This window comes from Rattus norvegicus, chromosome 8 (genome assembly GCF_036323735.1).
Source record: "Rattus norvegicus strain BN/NHsdMcwi chromosome 8, GRCr8, whole genome shotgun sequence".
NCBI classification, from domain to species: Eukaryota; Metazoa; Chordata; class Mammalia; order Rodentia; family Muridae; genus Rattus; species Rattus norvegicus.
This window is the reverse complement of record NC_086026.1, coordinates 69,309,039-69,332,316: the sequence shown is the minus strand read 5'-3', so window position 1 is coordinate 69,332,316 and position 23,278 is coordinate 69,309,039. Positions and strand designations below refer to the sequence as shown.

Sequence of the window (23,278 nt, the reverse complement as noted above, 5' to 3'; positions counted from 1 at the left end):
TTGGCAGGAGCACACGCACATCAGACAGCTCACGAATGCCTATAACTGAAGCTACAGGGGACTCATCACCCCTGTTGGCCATCCTGGGCCATCCATATACACAGTATATGCTCACATAGATATACATGAGTATATATGAGTAAAATAAAAATTGAAAAAAAGAAGGAGAAACTTGGGGTTGAAAATTAAGGTTTCTGCTGTCAATGGAAGAAACAAATAGCCAGATCACATAAATGTGTTTCCCAAGCAGCTCCACCTCTTTAATTTTGTCATGGGAACAAGTGATCTGGTCATCATCAACATGGGCGTCAAGAGTGTGGGAGCAGGGGTAGACAGGAGGGTTCAGTCCAGAAGTGTTTGTTCTGCAAGCATGAGGATCTGGCTTTGGTCCTCAGCACTCATAAAAAGCCATGCATAGTGGTTCTCATTGTAATCCCATTGTTGGGAGGCTGAGACAGGGAGATCCTGACCATGCAATTATACCTAGTCTAATTGGCAAGCTCTAGAGCAGTCAAAGACTCCACCTCAAAACACAAGGTAGACACACACGTGAGAGCAAAACCAGGGTGATAGTTCAGGCCTGTAACTGGCAAGAGGCAAGAGGATCACAGTTTCCAGGTTAACTTGGAGCACATAGTGAGATTCTGTCTCAAAAGGGGGGAGGCGGCAGAATCAGGAGATAGAATGAAGGGTGTAGGGATCACAGAGGTGGGCACAGCTAGTACACAGACTTTAGACCAGAAGCACTCCCGTTACCAGCTTCTGACCCTGGGATAAACCCAGGGTGGGGCAGAGCAAGGACTCTCTCACAGTAACAGGAACACGGCTACCATCAAGATCCGTCCTCACTGAGACTGTCCTCCCCAAGCCACCAGTACCTTTTCTGAGAGCAGGCCTGGGCTGTGTATAGGCCCACACTGTGTGACTTGGGGCTCTGTCTGGAGCTGTGCAGAAGCCAGCCGGACCACTTAGAACCATGACCATATTGCTAAAAGTCTGACAGGTTCTTTTCAATTAGTTGCTACTGCATAATAGCAGGAGTGTGATGGGAACAGCCATCAATGGTTAAAAAGACTCCAGATCCCCGGGCCTTATCTCCCAGGGCAGCTGCCATGACTTTCTCCTGAGAAATATGTCAAATGCTTCCTGAATGGACTTCTGGGATTCCAAAGAATCGCCTCTTCCTCCATATTGCCATTCCCAGCAACAAAACCTTAGCCAGAAACATCAATTCAGAGCTTTTGATGCTCTAAATGGAATTTTAGAGAGAAGCTGATACTAAATACTGCAGGAGTATTTCTGCTTGTACTATGTCCTATGTGTTTACATTTTTAAACATCCACACTTGGATGAACATACATGTATATGTCAAAATGAATTTTAAGTGATAAAGAAAGGTTAAAACTAGGCACCATGGACATGATGGCACGTGCCTTTGATCCCACTCGCCATGGGAGACAGGAGGATCTCTGTGAGGTCAAGGCAAGTCTAGTCTACATAGCAAGCAGCAGGCCAACCAGGGCTACATAGAGAGATCCTATCTCCAAAAGGGAGTGAGCAAAATGGGAACCAAATGTCTTCCTTCTCCCACATTAACCTATGTCTAGTTCCTGTCCCAAGTGCTGACAGATGTGTAACGTCTGTTCTGGTCTTGCGTGCATTTGTATACATATATATGTATATATGCATAAAGATCTATAAAGTTTCACCGGAAAGCAACACTCAACCAAATGGCTTCACACAGGTCTTCATTTCTGTTTCAATTACTTTTTTAAATATCATTTAAAAGTCACCAGCCTGGCACACGGCTCTATGAGCAAAACGCCACACAAGCACGATCCCCAAGACCTACATAAAAGTCCAGAATGGCAACATACATCTGTAGCCCAGTGTTCCCAGAGCAAGATGGGAGTCAGAGACATGAGAAGCCCTAGGAGCCCATGGGCCAGAGAGCCTGGTGATGAGATCCTATCACCAGGTTATTCTCTAACCTCCACAAGTACATTATGGCACAGAAGCACTTGCACACACACACATGCATTAACACATCATGCATACAGACATAGATACATACATATACATACTTGCATACATACATGTATCATGGAGTTCTTTCCTATACCCAGACTCCTCCCCTTCATTTAGGTCCATTGGAGCTTGCATTGTGCACATATCAGCACTGTAGTTTACTTAGCAATCGTTTACTGATAGACATTAGGATCGTTTGTATACTTGGAGAGCATCAGCATTATAAACACTTGTGAATACTTGCAGGAATATATTGTTCAAGCACTCCTCCAGAAGTAGACCTCTTGTGCCAAAGCACACATGGGGTTTTAACAGTGAGATCAAGTTGCCCTCCAGTGCGGCAGAGCCAAGGCACATTCCCATCAACTTCATTACGGGTACTTGCTTATTTTGTACCTGGCAGTATTGGTAATGTCGAACCTTTTTAGTGCTAGTCGGGTACAACACCACCTCATTTGTTTATGGGAGCTGTGAGTTTGGCTCTTTGTGAATGGTCTGTTTGTTATTCTTTCCCTAACCATCCTTCTTTATTTCTTTTCCTCTCAAGTACTCTTGTGTTCAGCAAATATCTATATGGTTAGCAGTGTGCTGTGCCCTCGAGCTGTCTGTGGTTAAACATCAGGGGCTTGGCCTCTGTGGAGCTTTGTGAGAGACGAATGGATGACAGCCGTGCAGGAAGGCTCTGTATGTCTTAGAGCACAGGGGGGGATGAAATGGGCTGGACTGGGCAGAAGACACTGGAGAGGAAAGCAGCCCCTAAGGCGTGATAAGAGTTAGAGGTTGCAGTGGTGGTGATCACCCTTAATCCCTGCATTAGGAGGCAGAGGAGGCAGATCTGTGTTCAAGGTTAGGCTGGTCCACAGATCAAGTTCCAAGACAGCCAAGGATATGCAAGGAAACCTCTCAATCTCTCTCTCTCTCTCTCTCTCTCTCTCTCTCTCTCTCTCTCTCTCTCTCTCACACACACACACACACACACACACACACACACACACACACACACACACACACAGCACTGTGGAGGACTGTTGTGAATAAGCTGAGCTGATACCCAGGAGCGACATGGCAGTATTAGTGACAGTCACTTTAATTTCCTTCAATGAACCATTGGACAGAAGCCAAAGGAACCCTTGTCTGGACCTTCAGAGAAATGAGGTGTGTGTGTGTGTGTGTGTGTGTGTGTGTGTGTGTGTGTGTTTAGTTGTTCGTTTCCATATTTGTCTTAAGATTAGCCTTTTTACTGTGTTTTCACATGGGCATCATATGGGAGTTGCCATAGATAAGAAGAGGGAGCGAGAGTTACAGGTGGTTGTAAGTCACCCAGTATGAGTGCTGGGAACAGAGCCCAGGTCCTCTGGAAGAGTAGCAAACAAGGCCTGTTAACTGCCCGGCTGTCTCTCCCAAGTGTGCCAAGTGTGCGTCTCCTCTAAAGGTTTATTCTTTTTTGTGTTGTGTGGGGGGTGTTTTGCTTGCATGCACATCTGTGCACCCTGGGCGAGACTGGTACCTGCCGAGGCCAGAAGAAGGCATCGCATCCACTGGCACTGGAGATGTAGAAGGTTGTGAGCCACCATGTGGTTGCCGGGAATTGAACCCTGATCCTCTACCAGAACAGCAAGTGTTCTTAACTGCGAGTCATCTCTCCAGCCCCCTAAATGTTCTTCTTACTCAATTTCTTTTTGAGACAGCATCTCAGATGACCTCAAGTTCCCCAGGTGACCAAGGCTGACTTTGAAGTTTTGATCCTCTTCTGCCTGCTCCCAAGGGCAGGGATTCCAGGCATGAACCACCATAGCCCGTTTTATGTGGTGTCAGGGTAGAACTTAGGGCTTCCCGCATGCCGTGCGAGCTATCTCTGTAGCTCACAACATGCAAGATGGACCAACATGCCGTCCATATTCTCTGCCTCTGAAAACAAAATGTAAGATGCTGAATCTTCTTAATTTCTGCCTATTCCAGTCAGGCTGGAGTGAACAGGGGAAATGCCTAAATATGGAGACTCTTCTGTGCCTTCGCGAAGCGTCTGTCAATGAGGGCCTAGTCTCTGGGGATGCTGGCTGTAGATATGTAAGCTGGTCCATGAGTGTCACCCTTATTGAACCTGGACGGTGGATAATTGGAGTAGGACAATTATGCCGTCCTGTCTAATTTTGCTTGTAGCTGAGTTTTTCCAGCATGGAGTTTTAAAAGGTTAAGTTGATTTATTCTGTAAAGTTAAGGCTCGAGGAGGCCCACTATGTTTGTGACGTTTAAAATTCGGACTTGTCTCTTTCTTTAACATCTGTATTAGTTTTATAGAATTCATTTTTATTTGTTCTTTGACAGTCCCGTTCATGAGTCCTGAATCTTGACAATGCCCACCCCAACTCGCCCCGCCACTAACTGTGGACAGTCCTCAACATGTCCCCTCCCACCTTCATGTGCCAGTCAGTGCTGCCTGCTGGACTGTTAGCTGTCCTTGTTGGCGTCACCTTGTCCAGATGACCAGGGCCACAGTGAGTGCATGAGAGCAGTACCACGTCATATCCAGAAGACAGCGTTTCTCAGTGCCCTCCCCATGCTCTGACTCTGGTGTTCTTTCTGCCTCTTTACCCAGGATGTGGCCTGAGCCTTGGGGTGTTGATGCAGACATCTTGTTTAGGGCTGGGCCCTCAACAGCCACTCACTCTCAGCACTCTGACCAGCTGTGAGCCTCTGCACAGCTATCCACAGCAGGAACAGGTTTCTCTGGCCAAGGAAGCACTAACCTTGAATACAAACATATGCGTCAGAAGGCAGTCTGGTAACATATATGAAAATGAGGACATCCTTAGGCCCAATATACCACCATCATGTAGCCTTCCAGGTGCCAGAAGTTTCTGAAAAGCTCCCAACATGGACATCACCATTACCTTCCAACACCTTCCTTTCCCTTTTGCTCTCCCTTCCTTATGAGGATCACAAGTCTTCATGAACTTAAACCAATCACTTCATGTTCCTGGAGCACTGTGTTGTTACTCAAGACAGAAAGGATTTATTATATCTCACAATGACAGGACAGCCATGTGGCAGGATGAGGCAGCAGCTGGTTACATTGTGGCTGTAATCCGGAACTAAAGAGAGATGGACAGGGAGTGGGACTCAGCTATAAGCCCTCAAGGCCCACACCCCAGTGACTTACTTCCTCCAGTAAGGCTCCACCTACTAAACCCTCCAGAACCTTCCCAAACAGTACCACCATCTGGAGCCGAAGTGTTCCGTACACGAGTCTGTGGTGGACACCACATTCAAACCACAACTTGGAGTGCCTGAAAAATGAGGCTAGCAAGAGCTGCCTAGCAACACAGTGAGGATTATATCTGACAGCATCTCAGAAGTCTCCAGCACAGCCCACAGGCTCAGAAGCCCACAGAGGCTGGGGAGGTGGCTCAGTGATTAAGACACTTTTCAGACAGGCATGAGGACCAGAGTTTAGATCTCTAGGAGTCAGAGAAATTCTAAATGGGAATGGAAGCCCTCCTGTAGTAAAAGTGGTCTGTGGAGATGGGAGCTGCAGAACAAGCCAGCCACACTAGTCAGATCCAAAAGATATGAGGCCCTGCCTCAGTGAGCAGACAACAAGGTTGAGAATGATTGAGGAGGACTCCTGGCATCAACCTCCAAGCTTACACACACACACACACACACACACACACACACACACACACACTCACACACACAACATACGCACACAAATACACACTCAAACAACACTCACACACACACACTGTGCATATAAACACACAGCACGTGCATATGTATGAAAATAAAGCCCAGAGAAGTCAGGAAGGGAATAAGAAAGAATGAAAATGACCAGAAAGACCAGAAATGTTTGCGGCCCTCTTGGCTTTGCCCTTGTTGGCAGGCACAGAAGTCAGAATTACAAGAAAGGCTTTGCACTGTTGGTAAGGACATTCAGAATCAATGCTATCCTGCAAGGAGAAGGACAAACAGTAAGACTGTTATAAAGATCTGGTTTCATGAGAGACTCACCTCACTGTTGAGGAATGATGGGCAGTGGGTGGGGGCAGGGACTGACCGGAGCTTACAAGTCTCCTATAAGAAAGAGGCGTCCCCCTTGGGGGCTCCCAGAGACTGAACTATCAACAAAGAGCATACAAGAGCTGAACCTAGACCCCTGAACACATGTAGCAGATGCACAGCTCAGTCTTCGTGTGGGTCCCCCAATGGCAGGGGCTGTCCCTAACTCTACTGCCTGCCTGTGGATCCCGTTCCCCTAACTGAGCTGCCTTGTCCTGTCTCAGTGAGAGAGGGTGGGCCTAGTTCTGCAGAGACTTGATGGGTCATTGGGGCGTGGGGGAGGGGGATTACCCAATGGGGCCTCCCTCATCTCAGAGGAGACGGGGAAGAGGTTTGGGGGGGACTGTGTGACAGGGGAATGGGAAGAGAGGGTGGACCAGTGATCAGGATGTAAGGTTAATTAATTAATTAATGTTGGGCCAATGGTAACATGCCTTCCTATTTTATAAGAAAAGCCAGGACTCTCAAAATTTTTATGTGACATTGCCCAATTCTTAAATTTATCCTCCATTATATTAAAAACAAAACAAAAAAGCAAACAATAACAATACAAGAGCTGAACTGGACCAAAATCAGCACATGGGCTGGAGTGTAGAAGCCCCTCACCTCAGTAATGACACACGACATAATTTAGTTTCTCTCTCCTATGCCTTATTCTTCCCTTGCTGTCTTTCCCCCTCTGTCTTGCGACCTTTTCTCCTTCTTCAGCCACTCCCACCCATCCTTCATTTTTCTCCCAAGTTCACATGGAAGGAATGGTTCAGGTGAGGGAGTGGTCGAGCCAGAGGTGGTGAGCTTTCAGACCATGCGTGCCCCAGGGCCGTTAGCTGAGTGACTCGGGTATTCAGATTGCTGCCTATACCTGAGCTTACCAGAGAAACGGTTCATTTGTCTCCACAGCCTTGCGAAGTCGCTCTGGCCGCTCCATCATCAATGGGAACTGGGCAATCGATCGCCCCGGGAAGTACGAGGGCGGAGGGACAATGTTCACCTACAAGCGACCGAACGAGATCTCCAGCACTGCCGGGGAGTCCTTTTTGGCTGAAGGTCCCACTAATGAGATCCTGGATGTCTATGTGAGTTTTGGGGGGTCGTGGGGTGCCCTCTGAGTTTGGGCTCCTTTCGCTTCCAAGGAATATACTTTGAATAAGCAGAAACGTCTTTGCCCAGACTGGATAAAATCACTTGAGTGAAGCCGGTCTGAGGAGCTCCTTCCAGTGCTTGGTATTGATCTTTGACATTTACCCCTGAATGTATGAGGCTCACAGAAACCATAAACTCTACCAGGTGCTTTATTACCCTCAGAGTTTATGGACCCAGTAAAACCAATTTAACTTGTTGAACCGAATCAGAGGCAAACAAATTCCGTTTCATGAGGCCTGGAGCTCCTCCAAGCTCTTTCCTCCCAATGCTAATTTGGCATGTTTTCTCTTTTATGGCAAAAGAAAGAAAATGCCAAGTGCAAAGCCGTCCACAGGCTCAACCTTCTCAGCCCCATCAAGGCGAATGGAGAAGGAACACTTCAGATGACCCCAGATGAAACGGTGAAGCTTCAGCTGTAGTACAGGTTCCCTGCCTCACACACAAGGCTGTCATTGCTTTCCTGAAGCCAGAATTTTCAGAGTTGTTTTTAATGGTCTTTTTAAAAAGAATCTACTAGAAGGGCCTGAGGCACTCAGTCTGTAAAGTCTTGCAGGCATGAGAACCTGAGTTCCAGCCCCAACACCCACGTAACAGATGGGTGCGGGTGACACATGTATCCCAGATCTGTGGAAGCAAAGACAGGAGGATCCATGGGACTCAATGGCTGGCCAACCTAGCCTAATAAGAGAGCCCCAGGTCCCAGTGAGAGACTTTATCTTAAAGTCTCTCAGACACAGTTTGTCCAGCACTCCAGGTTGACCTCTGACCTCCACGTGCACCCATACACGTGTGGACACACACTAGGCCACTAGAATCCAGTTCTGAAAAGATGCAGAACCAAAGGATGTCAAGAAACAAAAGCTTTAAATAAAAACACAGGTACCTCCTAGCCCCAGAGCCACACTGGCCTCTGTAATATTTGCTGTGTCAGAGCTTTAGAAATAATATCTCCAGTTCTAGAGTTCTGGTCTGTTCCTCTCGAGGGATAGCAGGCTGGAAATTACAAAAGAAGCCTTGTTTTAGTTCATTTGGGGTGTTTTTCTGTGAGTCATCCAGTTGGTTGGTTGACTGTGGGTAACTCTGAATAGCATCAGAGGTGAAGGCTTTGCCTGTGAACGGCCTCCTGTGGGTGGTCCAGGAAGGGTGGCCAACAATAACCCCATAAACAGCATAAGGCTTTCAGTGGCAGAATCTAGTACGGTTGTTTCCTCACAAAAAAGAGGCACAGGAGAGGGCAGAAGGAGAAACAGGACTTTATGCAGAGGCGACTGAGAGGGCTGGGGTAGACAGCAAGATCTGCAGTCACACAGCAGTGTCCCTCTGGGGTCCCATGTTTCGGTGGTGTGAGTCTTGTGCCTCTCACATCTGCCTGCCTCTGGGTGAGGGATATGTAAGAAACACATTTCACCAGTGAGAAGAAGGCAAGAAGGGGTGGCGTGAGTGGGAAACGCAGGTGTGACTTGTGGGTACGTGCAGGGCTACAAGACCTCAAAAACCAATCAGAATTCTCCTCTCTCCTCCTGATGAAGAAATTAAAACACGAGATCTAGAGACTGGCTCTGGGTTGCACAGCTGGTCGCCAAGAACCACTTTACAGAGCAGAAATACCAAGACGGTGTCCCCTGGCTTGGCTCCCAATTAAATTGTAGATCTGGGTGCTGTTGCTCCAATCTGCCCACCACTCCGCCTTCTACTGTAACAGCTGTGAGCACAGGAAGAGCGGGCAGAGAGGGATAATTCTGCTGGCCTTGCTCAGTCATCATCTTGTGCCTCAGAAGCAGACCTCTGCAGCCCACCCAGCTTCTGGCTTGGGATCCTGCTTACTTGGCAGTTGTTACCGTTTGTTTGCTTCTCGCTTGTCTTTTAACATTGTTTCCTCAAAGAATATGACCCAGGGAAACTTACATTTTTATATGTGTTGTTGTTTTGTTTCAGTTTTGTTTTGTTTTATTTTGGTTTTTTTGTTGTTGTTCGTTTGGTCTTTGGTTGGTTGGTTGGTTGGTTTTTTGTAATATTTTGGGGGTTAATATTTGTTTTGTTTTTGTTTTGGGGGGTTGTTGTTTGTTTGTTTGTTTGTAGGTTTTGTTGTTGTTTTGTTTTGTTGGCCTGGGTTTTTGTTTTCCACTCTATTTCACTAGAGTCTGGGACTTCCTGTGGGGCCAACCTAAGCCAGTGAGCCTTATGGGCCTAGTTGAGAACATTAAAGGACCCTTACTGTTCTAGGCTAGCCCTGCTCAGATCTGGTCCTCCTTTGCTTGACTGCCACCACCTAGTGCTCAAACAGGTTCCTCTGTGGTGTAAAGATCTTGGAACATTTCAAGGTCACTGATCCAAGCCCTGGCTGAGTACGGCTGTCAGTCACGGGTTCTCCTACTGTCCAATTGGACTTTATAAAACCTTAACTTGTATCTTCATAAAGTCTTAATCATTTCACCCACTTTTCTCCTGATTCATATGCACATGAAGTCTTCAATTGTTCAAGAACGACGTACAAGAAGGCACTGGAATTAACCTCATGTAAGCCATTGGTTTGTTGCTGCAACTAGACGAGAGCTTGCACATTTAACTACAGTACCACTTACGCTCTCGAGACCAAAGCCATCCAGAAAGGGGTGTGTCTGTGCAGGCTGTGCTAACTTTGACTTTGTGTCCTCAGATGATACACCAGCAGCCCAACCCAGGAGTCCACTATGAGTACGTGATCATGGGGAATAATGCCATCAGTCCACAGGTGCCACCACACAGGAGACCGGGTAAAGCCCCTTGTTTTTACCACCAAGCATGTTTGATCACTTTCTCTTAAAGCTCTCCCTGCCCCACTCTCTCTCCTTGTGCCCCTACCCTCTGTGTCCTGAACAATGCAGAGAAAACCTGCACATATTTCAAGGTAGTGGACTTGGTATCAGAACATGTCTCTCCATTAAAGCCTCCCTGATGGGTTATTTCATTCATCTGATGCTAAGCCACAGTTAAACATCCTGACCCCACATCTGAGATGATTGCATTGGCTTCAGGTTGCTGCTGTAGCAAATGACCTTCCAACCAGTAACTCAGAACAAGATGCAGGTGGTGGCCTTACAGTTCTGAAGGTCAGCATTCTCAAAAGGGTTTCATGAAGCCAAGACCAAGGTGCTACAGGAAGAATCCATTTTTCTCTGGTTTAGGCTTCTAGAAACCTCAGCCTCCATGACTTCTGACCCCTTCCTCCACCCTCAAAGCCAACCTGATGACTCCTGCCTGTCCACCTAAAATTGTTCCAAAAATAGAATACAGCTATGCACCCAGCAAGGAAAGGACAAGGGTCCAGGATTCCAGAATCAACTTTATTGCCAGGTAGGAATGGTAGCCCACCTGCAGTTCCAATGCTCAGAAGGCAGAGGATCCCAGAGCAGGCAGGCTAGGGTGGCTGCAGCAGTGCGCTCTGGGTTTAGCTGAGAGACCTTGCCTTAAATACAATAGACAGCAATCAAGGAAGATTTTTGATATCAACCTCTGGCCTCTACGTACATGTGTGTATGCACTCTAACATATGTGCATTCACACACATGTAAGCAGATTTGTACATATGTACATGCAAAGAAAAAAGTAATAATAACACAAACTAAAACAAAACAAAACCAAAAAATATCAACTTGTTTTTCCCATCTTTATTAACTTGGGTATTTCTTATTTACATCTCAAATGTTATTCCCTTTCCTAGTTTCCAGGCCAACATCCTCCTCCCCTTCTATTTGGGTGTTCCCCTCCCATCCTTCCCCCATTACCACCCTTCCCCCAAGAATCTCATTCACTGGAGGTCCAGCCTTGCCAGGACCAAGGGCTTTCCCTTCCACTGGTGCTCTTACTAGGCTATTCATTGCTACGTATGCAGTTAGAGCCCAGGGTCAGTCCATGTGTAGTCTTTGGGTAGTGGCTTAGTCCCTGGAAGCTCTGGTCGGTTGACATTGTTGTTCATATAGGGTCTCAAGCCCCTTCAAGCTCTTTCAGTTCTTTCTCTAATTCCTTCAACGGGGGTCCCATTCTCAGTTCAGTGGTTTGCTGCTGGCATTCGCCTATGTATTTGCTGTATTCTGGCTGTGTCTCTCAGGAGAGATCTACATCCAGTTCCTGTCAGCCTGCACTTCTTTGCTTCATCCATTTTGTCTAGTTTGGTGGCTGTATATGTATGGGCCACATGTGGGGCAGGCTCTGAATGGGTGTTCCTTCAGTCTCTGTTCTAAACTTTGCCTCCCTATTCTCTCCCAAGGGTATTCTTGTTCCCCTTTTAAAGAAGGAGTGAAGCATTCGAATTTTGGTCATCCCTCTTGAGTTTCATGTGTTCTGTGCATCTAGGGTAATTTGAGCATTTGGACTAATAGCCACTTATCAATGAGTGCATACAATGTGTGTTTTTCTGTGATTGGGTTACCTCACTCAGGATGATATTTTCCAGTTCCCTCCATTTGCCTATGAATTTCATAAAGTCATTGTTTTTGATAGCTGAGTAATATTCCATTGTGTAGATGTACCACATTTTCTGTATCCATTCCTTTGTTGAAGGGCATCTGGGTTCTTTCCATCTTCTGGCTATTATAAATAAGGCTGCTATGAACATAGTGGAGCACGTGTCGTTTTTATATGTTGGGGCATCTTGTGGGTATATGCCCAAGAGAGGTATAGCTGGATCCTCAGGCAGTTCAATGTCTAATTTTCTGAGGAACCTCCAGACTGATTTCCAGAATGGTTTTACCAGTCTGCAATCCCACCAACAATGGAGGAGTGTTCCTATTTCTCCACATCTTCGCCAGCATTTGCTGTCACCTGAGTTTTTGATCTTAGCCATTCTCACTGGTGTGAGGTAAAATCTCAGTTTCATTTCCCTTATGACTAAAGATGTTGAACATTTCTTTAGGTGTTTCTCAGCCATTCGGCATTCCTCAGCTGTGAATTCTTTGTTTAGCTCTGAACCCCATTTTTTAATAGGGTTATTTGTTTCCCTGCGGTCTAACTTCTTGAGTTCTTTGTATATTTTGGATATAAGGCCTCTATCTGTTGTAGGATTGGTAAAGATCTTTTCCCAATCTGTTGGTTGCCGTCTTGTCCTAACCACAGTGTCCTTTGCCTTACAGAAGCTTTGCAGTTTTATGAGATCCCATTTGTCGATTCTTGATCTTAGAGCATAAGCCATTGGTGTTTTGTTCAGGAAATTTTCTCCAGTGCCCATGTGTTTGAGATTCTTCCCCACTTTTTCTTCTATTAGTTTGAGTGTATCTGGTTTGATGTGGAGGTCCTTGATTCACTTGGACTTAAGCTTTGTACAGGGTGATAAGCATGGATCGATCTGCATTCTTCTACATGCTGACATCCAGTTAAACCAGCACCTTTTGCTGAAAATGCTCTTTTATCCATTGGATGGTTTTGGCTCCTTTGTCAAAAATCAAGTGACCATAGGTGTATGGGTTCATTTCTGGGTCTTCAATTCTATTCCACTGGTCTATCTGCCTGTCTCTGTACCAATACCATACAGTTTTTATCACTATTGCTCTGTAATACTGCTTGAGTTCATGGATAGTGATTCCCCCAGAAGTCCTTTTATTGTTGAGGATAGTTTTAGCTATCCTAGGATTTTTGTTATTCCAAGTGAATTTGCAAATTTTTCTGCCTAACTCTACGAAGAATTGGATTGGAATTTTGATAGGGATTGCATTGAATCTGTAGATCGCTTTTGATAAAATGGCCATTTTTACTATATTAATCCTGCCAGTCCATGAACATGGGAGATCTTTCCATCTTCTGAGATTTTCTTCAATTTCTTTCTTCAGAGGCTTGAAGTTCTTATCATACAGATCTTTGACTTGCTTGGTTAAAGTCACACTGAGGTATTTTATATTATTGGGACTATTATAAAGGGTGTCATTTCCCTAATTTCTTTCTCAGCTTGTTTCTCCTTTGCGTAATGGAAGGCTACTGATTTATTTGAGTTAATTTTATATCCAGCCACTTTGCTGAAGTTGTTTATCAGCTTTAGTAGTTCTCTGGTGGAACTTTTGGGATCACTTAAATATACTATCATATCATCTGCAAATAGTGATATTTTGACTTCTTGCTTTCCAATCCATATCCCTTTGATCTCCTTTTGTTGTCTGATTGCTCTGGCTAGGACTTCGAGAACTATATTGAATAAGTAGGGAGAGAGTGGGCAGCCTTGTCTAGTCCCTGATTTTAGTGGGATTGCTTCAAGTTTCTCTCCATTTAGTTTAATGTTAGCAACTGGTTTGCTGTATATGGCTTTTACTATGTTTAGGTATGGGCCTTGAATTCCTGTTCTTTCCAGGACTTTTATCATGAAGGGGTGTTGAATTTTGTCAAATGCTTTCTCAGGATCTAATGAAATGATCATGTGGTTTTGTTCTTTCAGTTTGTTTATATAATGGATTACGTTGATGGTTTTCCATATATTAAACCATCCCTGCATGCCTGGGATGAAGCCTACTTGATCATGGTGGATGATTGTTTTGATGTTTTCTTGGATTCAGTTTGCAAGAATTTTATTGAGTCTTTTTGCGTCGATATTCATAAGGGAAATTGGTCTGAAGTTCTCTTTCTTTGTTGGGTCTTTGTGTGGTTTAGGTATAAGAGTAATTGTGGCTTCATAGAAGGTATTCGGTAGTGATCCATCTGTTTCAATTTTGTGGAATAGTTTGGATAGTATTGGTATGAGGTCTTCTGTGAAGGTCTGATAGAATTCTGCACTGAACCCATCTGGACCTGGGCTCTTTTTGGTTGGGAGACCTTTAATGACTGCTTCTATTTCCTTAGGAGTTATGGGGTTGTTTAACTGGTTTATCTGTTCCTGATTTAACTTCAGTACCTGGTATCTGTCTAGGAAATTGTCCATTTCCAGTAGATTTTCCAGTTTTGTTATAGACTTTTGTAATAGGATCTGATGATTTTTTTAATTTCCTCTGATTCTGTAGTTATGTCTCCCTTTTCATTTCTGATTTTGTTAATTTGGACACACTCTCTGTGTCCTCTCGTTAGTCTGGCTAAGGGTTTATCTATCTTGTTGATTTTCTCAAAGAACCAACTTTTGGTTCTATTGATTCTTTGAATAGTCCTTTTTGTTTCTACTTGGTTGATTTCAGCTCTGAGTTTGATTATTTCCTGCCTCCTACACATCCTGGGTGTATTTGCTTCTCTTTGTTCTAGAGCTTTTAGGTATGCTGTCAAGCTGCTGATATATGCTCTCTCCTGTTTCTTTCTGCAGGCACTCAGCGCTATGAATTTTCCTTTTAGCACAGCTTTCATTGTGTTCCATAAGTTTGGATATGTTGTGCCTTCATTTTCATTAAATTCTAAGAAGTCTTTAATGTCTTTCTTTATTTCTTCCTTGACCAAGTTATCATTGAGTAGAGCATTGTTCACCTTCCATGTATATGTGGGCGTTCTTTCCTTATTGTTACTGAAGACCAGCTTTAGCTCATGGTGGTCTGACAGGATGCATGGGATTATTTCTATCTTTCTGTATCTGTTGAGGCCTGTTTTGTGCCCGATTATATGGTCAATTTTGGAGAAAGTACCATGAAGTGGTGAGAAGAAGGTATATTCTTTTGTTTTAGGATTGAATGTTCTATAAATATCTGTTAAGTCCATTTGGTTCATGACTTCTGTTAGTCTGTCTATGTCTCTGTTTAATTTCTGTTTCCATGATCTGTCCATTGATGAGAGTGGGGTGTTGAAATCTCCTGCTATTATTGTGTGAGGTACAATGTGTGCTTTGAGCTTTAGTAAGGTTTCTTTTATGTCTGTAGGTGCCCTGGTATTTGGAGCATAGATATTTAGGATTGAGAGTTCATCTTGGTGGATTTTTCCTTTGATGAATATGAAGTGTCCTTCCTTATCTTTTTTAATGACTTTTGCTTGAAAATCGATTTTATTCAATATTAGGATGGCTACTCCAGCTTGCTTCTTCAGACCATTTGCTCGGAAAGTTGTTTTCCAACCTTTCACTCTGAGGTAGTGTCTGTCTTTGTCTCTGAGGTGTGTTTCCTGTAGGCAGCAGAATGCAGGGTCCTCATTGAATATCCAGTTTGTTAATCTGTGTCTTTTTATTGGGAAATTGAGTCCATTGATGTTGAGAGATATTAAGGAATAGTGATTGTTGCTTCCTGTTATTTTGGTATTTAGAGGTGAGATTATGTTTGTGTGCTTGTCTTCTCTTTGTTTTGGTGCCAAGACGATTAGTTTCTTGCTTTTTCTAGGGTGTACCTTAAACATTTATTATCCTTTGTAGGGCTGGATTTGTAGAAAGATATTGTGTAAATTTCGTTTTGTCATGGAATATCTTGGTTTCTCCATCTGTGTTAATTGAGAGTTTTGCTGGATACAGTAACCTGGGCTGGCATTTGTGTTCTCTTAGGGTCTGTATGACATCTGTCCAGGATCTTCTGGCTTTCATAGTCTCTGGTGAGAAGTCTGGTGCAATTCTGATAGGTCTGCCTTTATATGTTACTTGACCTTCTTCCCTTACTGCTTTTAATATTCTTTTTTTGTTTTGTGCATTTGGTGTTTTGACTATTATGTGACAGGAGGAGTTTCTTTTCTGGCCCAATCTATTTGGAGTTCTGTAGGCTTCTTGTATGTTTATGGGCATCTCTTTCTTTAGGTTAGGGAAGTTTTCTTCTATGATTTTGTTGAAGATATTTACTGGTCCTTTGAGTTGGGAGTCTTCACTCTCTTCTATACCAATTATCCTTAGGTTTGATCTTCTCATTGAGTCCTGGATTTCCTGTATGTTTTGGGCCAGTAGCTTTTTCCATTTTACATTATCTTTGACTGTTGTGTCAATGATTTCTATGGAATCTTCTGCTCCTGAGATTCTCTTTTCTATCTCTTGTACTCTGTTTGTGATGCTTGTATCTGCGGCTCCTTGTCTTTTCTTTTGGTTTTCTATATCCAGGGTTGTCTCCCTTTGTGCTTTCTTTATTGTTTCTATTTATTTCCATTTTCAATTCCTTCACCTGTTTGATTGTGTTTTCCTGTAATTCTTTCAGGGATTTTTGTGTTTCCTCTCTAAGGGCTTCTACTTGTTTACTTGTGTTTTCCTGCATTTCTCTAAGGGAGTTCTTTATGTCTTTCTTAAAGTCCTCCATCATTATGATCAAATGTGTTTTTAAATCTAGACTTTGCTTTTCTGGTGTGTTTGGATATTCAGTGTTTGCTTTGGTGGGAGAATTGGGTTCCGATGATGCGATGTAGTCTTGGTTTTTGTTGCTTAGGTTCCTGTGCTTGCCTCTCGCCATCCGGTTGTCTCTGGTGTTACCTTGTTCTGCTATTTCTGACAATGGCTTGATCGTCCTATAGGCCTGTGTGTCAGAAGTGCTGTAGACCTGTTTTCCTGTTTTCTTTCAGTCAGTTATGGGCACAGAGTGTTCTGCTTTCAGGCGTGTAGTCGTTCCTGTCTACTGGTCTTCAGGTGTTCCTGTGGACGTGTGTCCTGAGTCCAGCAGGCAGGTCACTTGGAGCAGAAAAGTTGTCGCTCCTCAGGGCTGTGTTTCAGCTCTCTGTGAGGGCAGCAACCAGAAGGGCCTGTCCCTACTTCTGGGTCCCCTGATGGCGATAGGTGTTTTCCTCTAGAGTCAGAAATGTGGGCAGAGAGTGGTCTCCTCTGGTTTCCCAGGCGTGTCTGCCCCTCTGAAGGTCTACCTCTCCCTCCCACAGGATTTGGATGCAGGGAGCTGTTTCACCGGGTCTGTTCAGATCTGGGTGCAGTCTGGACTGCAGGGCTCCTGCAGCTTGACTGTCCCTATCTTCCTGTTCCCAGAGGTCCTTTACAGTTTCCTCTTGGGCCAGGGATGTAGGCAAAGGTGGGCAGAAGTGGCGGTCTCTCCTGCCCTGAAGTCTCAGGATAGCCCACCAAGTATCAACTTTTAATTCCCTTTTCCTCCCAGAGGGAATGTCTCTTACCAGTGCGATGAATCTGCCTTACCCCTTTCTATTAAAAAAATAAATAAATAAAGCCTTCCTATAGGTAATTTGAGCATTTGTCTATACTTTAAATATCATTGTTTGCAATTAGTTTGTTCAAAACCAACCTGAATATTACACTCTTCTGAAGTTGGCAGAATATCTGAACTCAGTCAACCAGAGGCTGAGGACACCTGATGGGTGTCCCTGTGCACACACTTGCGGCAAGCTTAAGGGAAAGTCCCGGGATCTGGGATGGGTTAAAGCGACGTGTAGAACATGCACATCCTGTCTCTCTGCACTGACCCTGCTCACAGGAGCAGCCTCATGGAACCCCCCCCCAGCTTGTGCTGGGCGCACAACCTAGAGAGTGAGATTGAGAGCTGACCCCCACTGTCACCTCAGATGTGGTAAGGTTCCAAGGACATGGTGTGGTCCATGCTGGGGTCTTTGGTGCTCAGGAAGTGCAAAGCCCCATGCCATTGGTATATCTCTGTCTAAAATGGCCTTCTGTGCAGTGCCCTTGCCCTGCCCACCACAGATGCTTGTGGGAACTCTGTTTTGTCCCTCCTGAGAACCCAGGTTTGCACTATGCTAAGGGAGGGCCCCCCTCAAACCAAACAGCTTTCTTTATCTGTTAAAATGAAAATAAGCAAAAATCTAGGAGCATAGCCAGACTTGAAGAGGAACAAAAACAGAGAGACCCCATATCTCAAAAGTGATCTGCCACATCGCTCTGCACACGTGTGTGTCCGCACATGTGTGTCTGTGTGTGCACAAAGCCAAGTCTATGCACTCTTGTTCAGCAAGCAACATGTCGGTCATGCTGCTGAGTTAGAACATACATATTCTGCATTCTTTGTTTATTCCACTTCATAGTTGTGCTATGATGTCATTTAATTTTTACCGTCAGCACACACTGAAGTCTATTGTCTTGGTATGGCATAGGATATTTTAGTAACCATATTTTTATGCACTGCTTTAAGTAAAAGAATGAGACCATGTATAGGATAAATATTCTAGAAACAACATAAGGAGGTCAAAGAGTATGTGCACATTTCAAACTTAGAGCGATGGAGCCAGACTTCTCTCCACAAGTTAGCATCTGTGTGTAAGCTCATGCATACTGAGAGAAGCAGATGTCAGCTCCCAGCAGAGGACTGGGGGACATGAGCTTCCAAACTTTTTAACTCTTACATAAGGTAGAAAAGAGTTGAGGTTCTCCTGGTCCGTGTCTTCCTAGGTGATATGTGCATTATGAGCGAAACTGAGAGATTTTTATGGCTTTTAGCTGTTTGTATGTTTGTTGGGGAGGGACCATCTTCCCATGACCTTCGACAATTCCTCACTATTTTGTTTATATGTATGAGTATCTTGTTGTGTGCCACATGTGTTACCTGTGCCCCAGGAGGCCAGAAGTGGTGTTGGATTTCCCGGGACTGGAGTTATAGACATTTGAGAGCCACCCTCTGGGTCTGGGAATTGAAGCTGGGTGTTCTGCAAAAGCAGTAAGTGCTCTTACCAGTGAGCCATATCTCCAGCCCCTTATTACTGACTTTTAATAATGTTTTAAATATGAGAGAAATGAGTATTTCTTTTTCTAAATTACCACTGTTATTTCAAATGAGCTCCTACTGCATCCTGGCCAGTGGCAAAACTCTCTCCCTTTTCATCTTTTTTCAACTCAATGTGCAAAGGCATCTCACTTCTGTGGGTGTGCTGCTTCTCCTAGGAGAACCTTTCAATGGGCAGTTGGAAACAGAAGATGGCGGTCAGGAGGACAGAGAAGAGAGGGAGAAGAACCAGGAGAAGGAAGACTCACACGTCGAGGCCCCTGAAGTATTCACATCAGAATCCACGCAGACCTTCCCAGTCAGGCATCCGGAGAGATTCCCTTCCCACCGACCAGATAACTTAGTGCCTCCAGCACCACAGCACCCCAGGCGAAACCGGGACCACAACTGGAAGCAGCTGGGGACAACAGAATGCTCCACCACCTGTGGGAAAGGTAAGCCTGTGTGGAAATCCCAAGCCAGGCAGCTAAGGGAGAGATGCCCGGCGGCTGGGGCAGCCCTCGCTGCATGACCCACCTGCGAGACGGCTTGCTCATGTGCCATACAGGGTTAGAGGTCCCCAAGGTAACCCTGTCTCATCCAGTAGCGAGACTTAAGGATTCAGAAATCGGTGCTCCCACCCGTTTATCACAGCGAGAGAGGACAGATTTGAGTGAGCAAGTGGACACGTGGGCCAAGTCCAGGAGAGCAGCTTCCAGGGGGTCCCTTCCAGCAATGCTATGTAACAGTTCACACCAAAGCCTACCAACCTGGGGTGCTCACCCAGGCCTTACTCTAGCGCCCCTGAGGCCACCCTGACACAGTAAACCAGGGCATGAAGCACACAGAAACAGACGACCTTCACTGTCATCATAGACCTTCACGACTCAAGATCTCAAGCGTAGGAAACACTCAGGCAGAGTCTTGCCATGCCCCAAGATTGTGTCCTAGAAACTACTCAACAAAGGCAGACAATTAAAAAGATACAGAGCAAGGCTGTGAGGGTGCACGTCTTTAATCCCAGCAGAAGCAAGTGGATTTCTGAGTTTGAGACCAGCCTGGTCTACAGAGTGAGTTCCAGGACAGCCAAAAAAAAAAAAAAAAGCAAAACAGTAACAACGAGAACAGCCAGAATAGATCTTCTGAGTTGAACATTCCCTGTAGCTATAGTATAGTCCATAATCAGAGACCATATGCACATACTTCAGTCTAAAAATTGAGAAATCGGGTTTATAGATGGCTGGGGTGAAGACATGATCTAAAGGTTTCATGGGAAACAACGTGCGTCTTGGCGTTTCACTGCAAGCTTTCATCTCCCTCCCCTCCCTTTTGTACGCTCCTGATGAAAATTTTAATCCCAGGTTCATCTAGTGTCCTAGCCCAGTCGGCCAGGACCACCAGAGAAAAGCCCTGCCCTCCCAATGTCATGTTTGTTCACTGTTGCAAGAAGGGAGCCATGTGCCAGAGGCAGCCTCTCTCCAAGGAAAAGGCAGACAGTACAGGACTGAGGAAAGGTGGAGTTTCAGTGAATTGAGACAAAATGATGTTTTGATAGGCTGAAAGCAAAATTGGCTGCAGTTTTATATCAAGGGTGACATGTGTGAAGGGGTCCTGATCAGGTCTAGACTGTAACACGGCTCTAGGGCCCTTCCTCTGGCAACTCCAAAGTCAGGAAAGATGGGGAAATCAGTTTCTGGAAACCCTGTGTAGCTCTGCCCTGTGATCTGGAAATTGACTCTGCCTCTGGTTCAGGGTGACTTACAGTCCTCCCTGCAAGGAAACACCCAGGAACTATGTAGGTACAATCTTCTTCCTCTATAGGCTGAGGGCATCTTATTCCATTGTTGCCCTGAAACAGTTGTTCTCTGAGGAGGAGATGTTACTATAGAAACAAAAGCTGTGCCCCATTCCAAGCGTCCTAAAACCTGGAAGGCTGTGAAATCCACCCCAGACATTGATTTGATGATTAGCTGTTGTTTGGATTTTTTTGTTTTGTTTTGTTCTTTTCTCTTCAAGAGACTTGAATCTGGGCTGGGGAGATGGCTCAGTGTTTATGAACGCTTGCTGTGCAAGCATGGAGACTGAGTTCAAAGCCCAAAACCCACATAAAAGTTGGACGTGGGACATAAACCTCTATAATCTCAGCTCCCTGAGAGAGATGAGAGGCAGAGACATGAAAACCCCCAAATGCCTACCCTGGCCTACACAGCAGAAAACAAGGAAACCTGTCTTGAATAAAAGTAGAAAATGAAGACCAACATGCCAGGTTATCCTCTGACGTTTATACATGTGAACAGAGAGAGAGAGAGAGAGAGAGAGAGAGAGAGAGAGAGAGAGAGAGAGAGAGAGAGAGAGACAGACAGAGACAGACAGACACACAGAGAAAGATCAGATCTAAGAGAGTCTTGGATCTGAGGGTATCTTTTTTCAAACAAGCCCTGGCCTGATGGCCTTGGGGACTAGAACTTAAGTCTTTGATTCTTTTTATCTGGGGGTGACAGGATAGGAGTAGGTGGCTGGAATTCTTTATGCTCCAAGCCTTGGTGATTCCACAGTGATTGATCCCACCTGGTGATTGGAGAGTTAACGTATGAGCTCTTGATGCACTCGCTTTACTGTGCTCAGACTCTGAGCGGAGAACGTGGTCTGAAGAGCAGCTGTGCTGTAGACTGTCTTGACAGAGGCAGACAGCTAAGATAACTGCCAAAAGGCTAAAGCCATTTTAATAAGATTTTATCCTAGGCATTACAGAGATAAGCAGAATATCTCAGCACTGACACAGGAACCTGAGATCCACTCCTGTCCAGCTCCTGTGCCACTTATGAATTGGTGTAGTGCCCAGACAGCTCAGAAGAAACTGCCACTGAGTGGTTTGCAATGCAGAATTATGTGTGTAGGAGATTCCTCCCCACCCTGGGTAGAGACCACACGATAATGATGTGTGGATATAGTGAGGTAAGGGCTGAAGAGCTTGATCATCCAGGTGGCCATTCAGCAGGCCCCTCTCTGTTCTGTGTCAGGCACGATGGAGAAACACTGCAGAGTCAAAGTGCCCTCAGCCTGCCCCCAACTGCCTTCCTCTCCCTCCATTACTGCCCTCAGACACCTGACCAGCACACTCCTCTTCATACGCCACATTAGTCCCATTTCTGTGACAAAAGATATGACAAGAAGCGAAGCTGAGGTAGGAAGGGGGTGTTGTGGCTCTCAGTGCGAGCGTCGATCATGGTAGGAAGTGATGACAACAGAAGCTGGGAGCAGCTGCCCACACAGCATGCACAGTCGGGAGGAAGAGGGCTGTGAGTACCTGTGCTCAGCTCCCTTTCTCCTTTTATTTAGCCTGGGACCCAAGCCCAGGGAATGGAGCTGCCCACAGTTAGGGTGGGTCTTCTCACCTTAGTTAATCTAGAAGTTCCCTCCACACACATGTTTAGAGGCTGGTCTCTCTCATAGGTGAGTTTCCAAGGTTACAATATTAACCATCGTTTATTCCAAGCCCCAGCTCTGGTGTCCCCTCCACTGTGGAGCCTGCCTGATGTGTGTCAAGTAAGCACTCTTTCTTGGGAACTCACAGCACTTTGGGTCACATTCCTTGGTTGGCTGGAATATCTCCTCAGGTTTCCACTTCGTAAGCTCAGCATCATGGTGAGCACATGATGTTTCTCTGTGTGAGCTCCTCAGATGTTTCCTGAGTAAAGGATACATTGTTACCACATTTTAAATGTACACAATATGAACTACCAGAAAAGACACAAGAGTTTATACTTTTATTTTTCTTGTCTTTACCCGTGCTCTGTGAATAGCATAAAGAATATAAATTTATTTTTCTAAATTAAAAAAAAAGTGTGGGGCTGAAGTGTGGTTAAGAGCACTGGCTGCTCTTCCAGAGGTCCTGAGTTCAATTCCAAGCAACCACATGGTGGCTCACAACCATCTGTAATGAGATCTGATGCCCTCTTCTGGTGTGTCTGAAGATAGCTACAGTGTGCTCATATACATAAAATAAATAAATAAATCTATTTTTAAAAATTGTGTGTATGTGCCTGCATAAGTTTATGTGCACTACATGTATGAAGTTCCCAAAGAGTCCAGAAGGGGCATCAGAGCCCCCAAAACTGGTGGTTGTGAATCACCACGAGGAGGATGGTGGGAGCTGACCCAAGGTCTTATGGAAGTATTCCTAACTACTGATCCATCTCTCCAGTCCCAAGAATGTAAATTTGTATGTCCAAATTAAATCATGTTTTTCTAAGGCAGCCTTTACTTTTTACACTGTAAATACACACACACGCGCGCGCGCGCGCGCACACACGCGCACACACATACACACACCAGAATGTGAAGTATGAAATGTAATATCCACATGATCCATTTCAAATATGTAGCCCGTACATATGCACACCCATATGTGCATGTGTGTGCCACACTTGGCATTTGCTGCTCTAGATATCCAAGGTGACTGTCCCATTCTCTTCTCTACCCAGCAAACAGACTGGCTCTGAAGCCAGAAAGTTTCTGAAGGGTGCCTTGAAAATAAAGCATTAGCGGAT

General features: G+C 45.1%; 1 protein-coding gene across 2 annotated transcripts in view; it reads left to right on the top strand.

Annotated features, from left to right (window-relative positions):
* Thsd4 (thrombospondin type 1 domain containing 4) overlaps positions 1-23,278 on the top strand; it is a 599,748-nt gene that overhangs the window by 547,828 nt on the left and 28,642 nt on the right. For both annotated transcript variants that reach the window (XM_039082429.2, XM_039082430.2), the window contains 3 exons: positions 6,988-7,163; positions 9,887-9,983; positions 18,908-19,183. In XM_039082429.2, the coding sequence (XP_038938357.1) occupies positions 6,988-7,163; positions 9,887-9,983; positions 18,908-19,183 (549 nt within the window). The remainder of the gene's footprint in view (positions 1-6,987; positions 7,164-9,886; positions 9,984-18,907; positions 19,184-23,278) is intronic.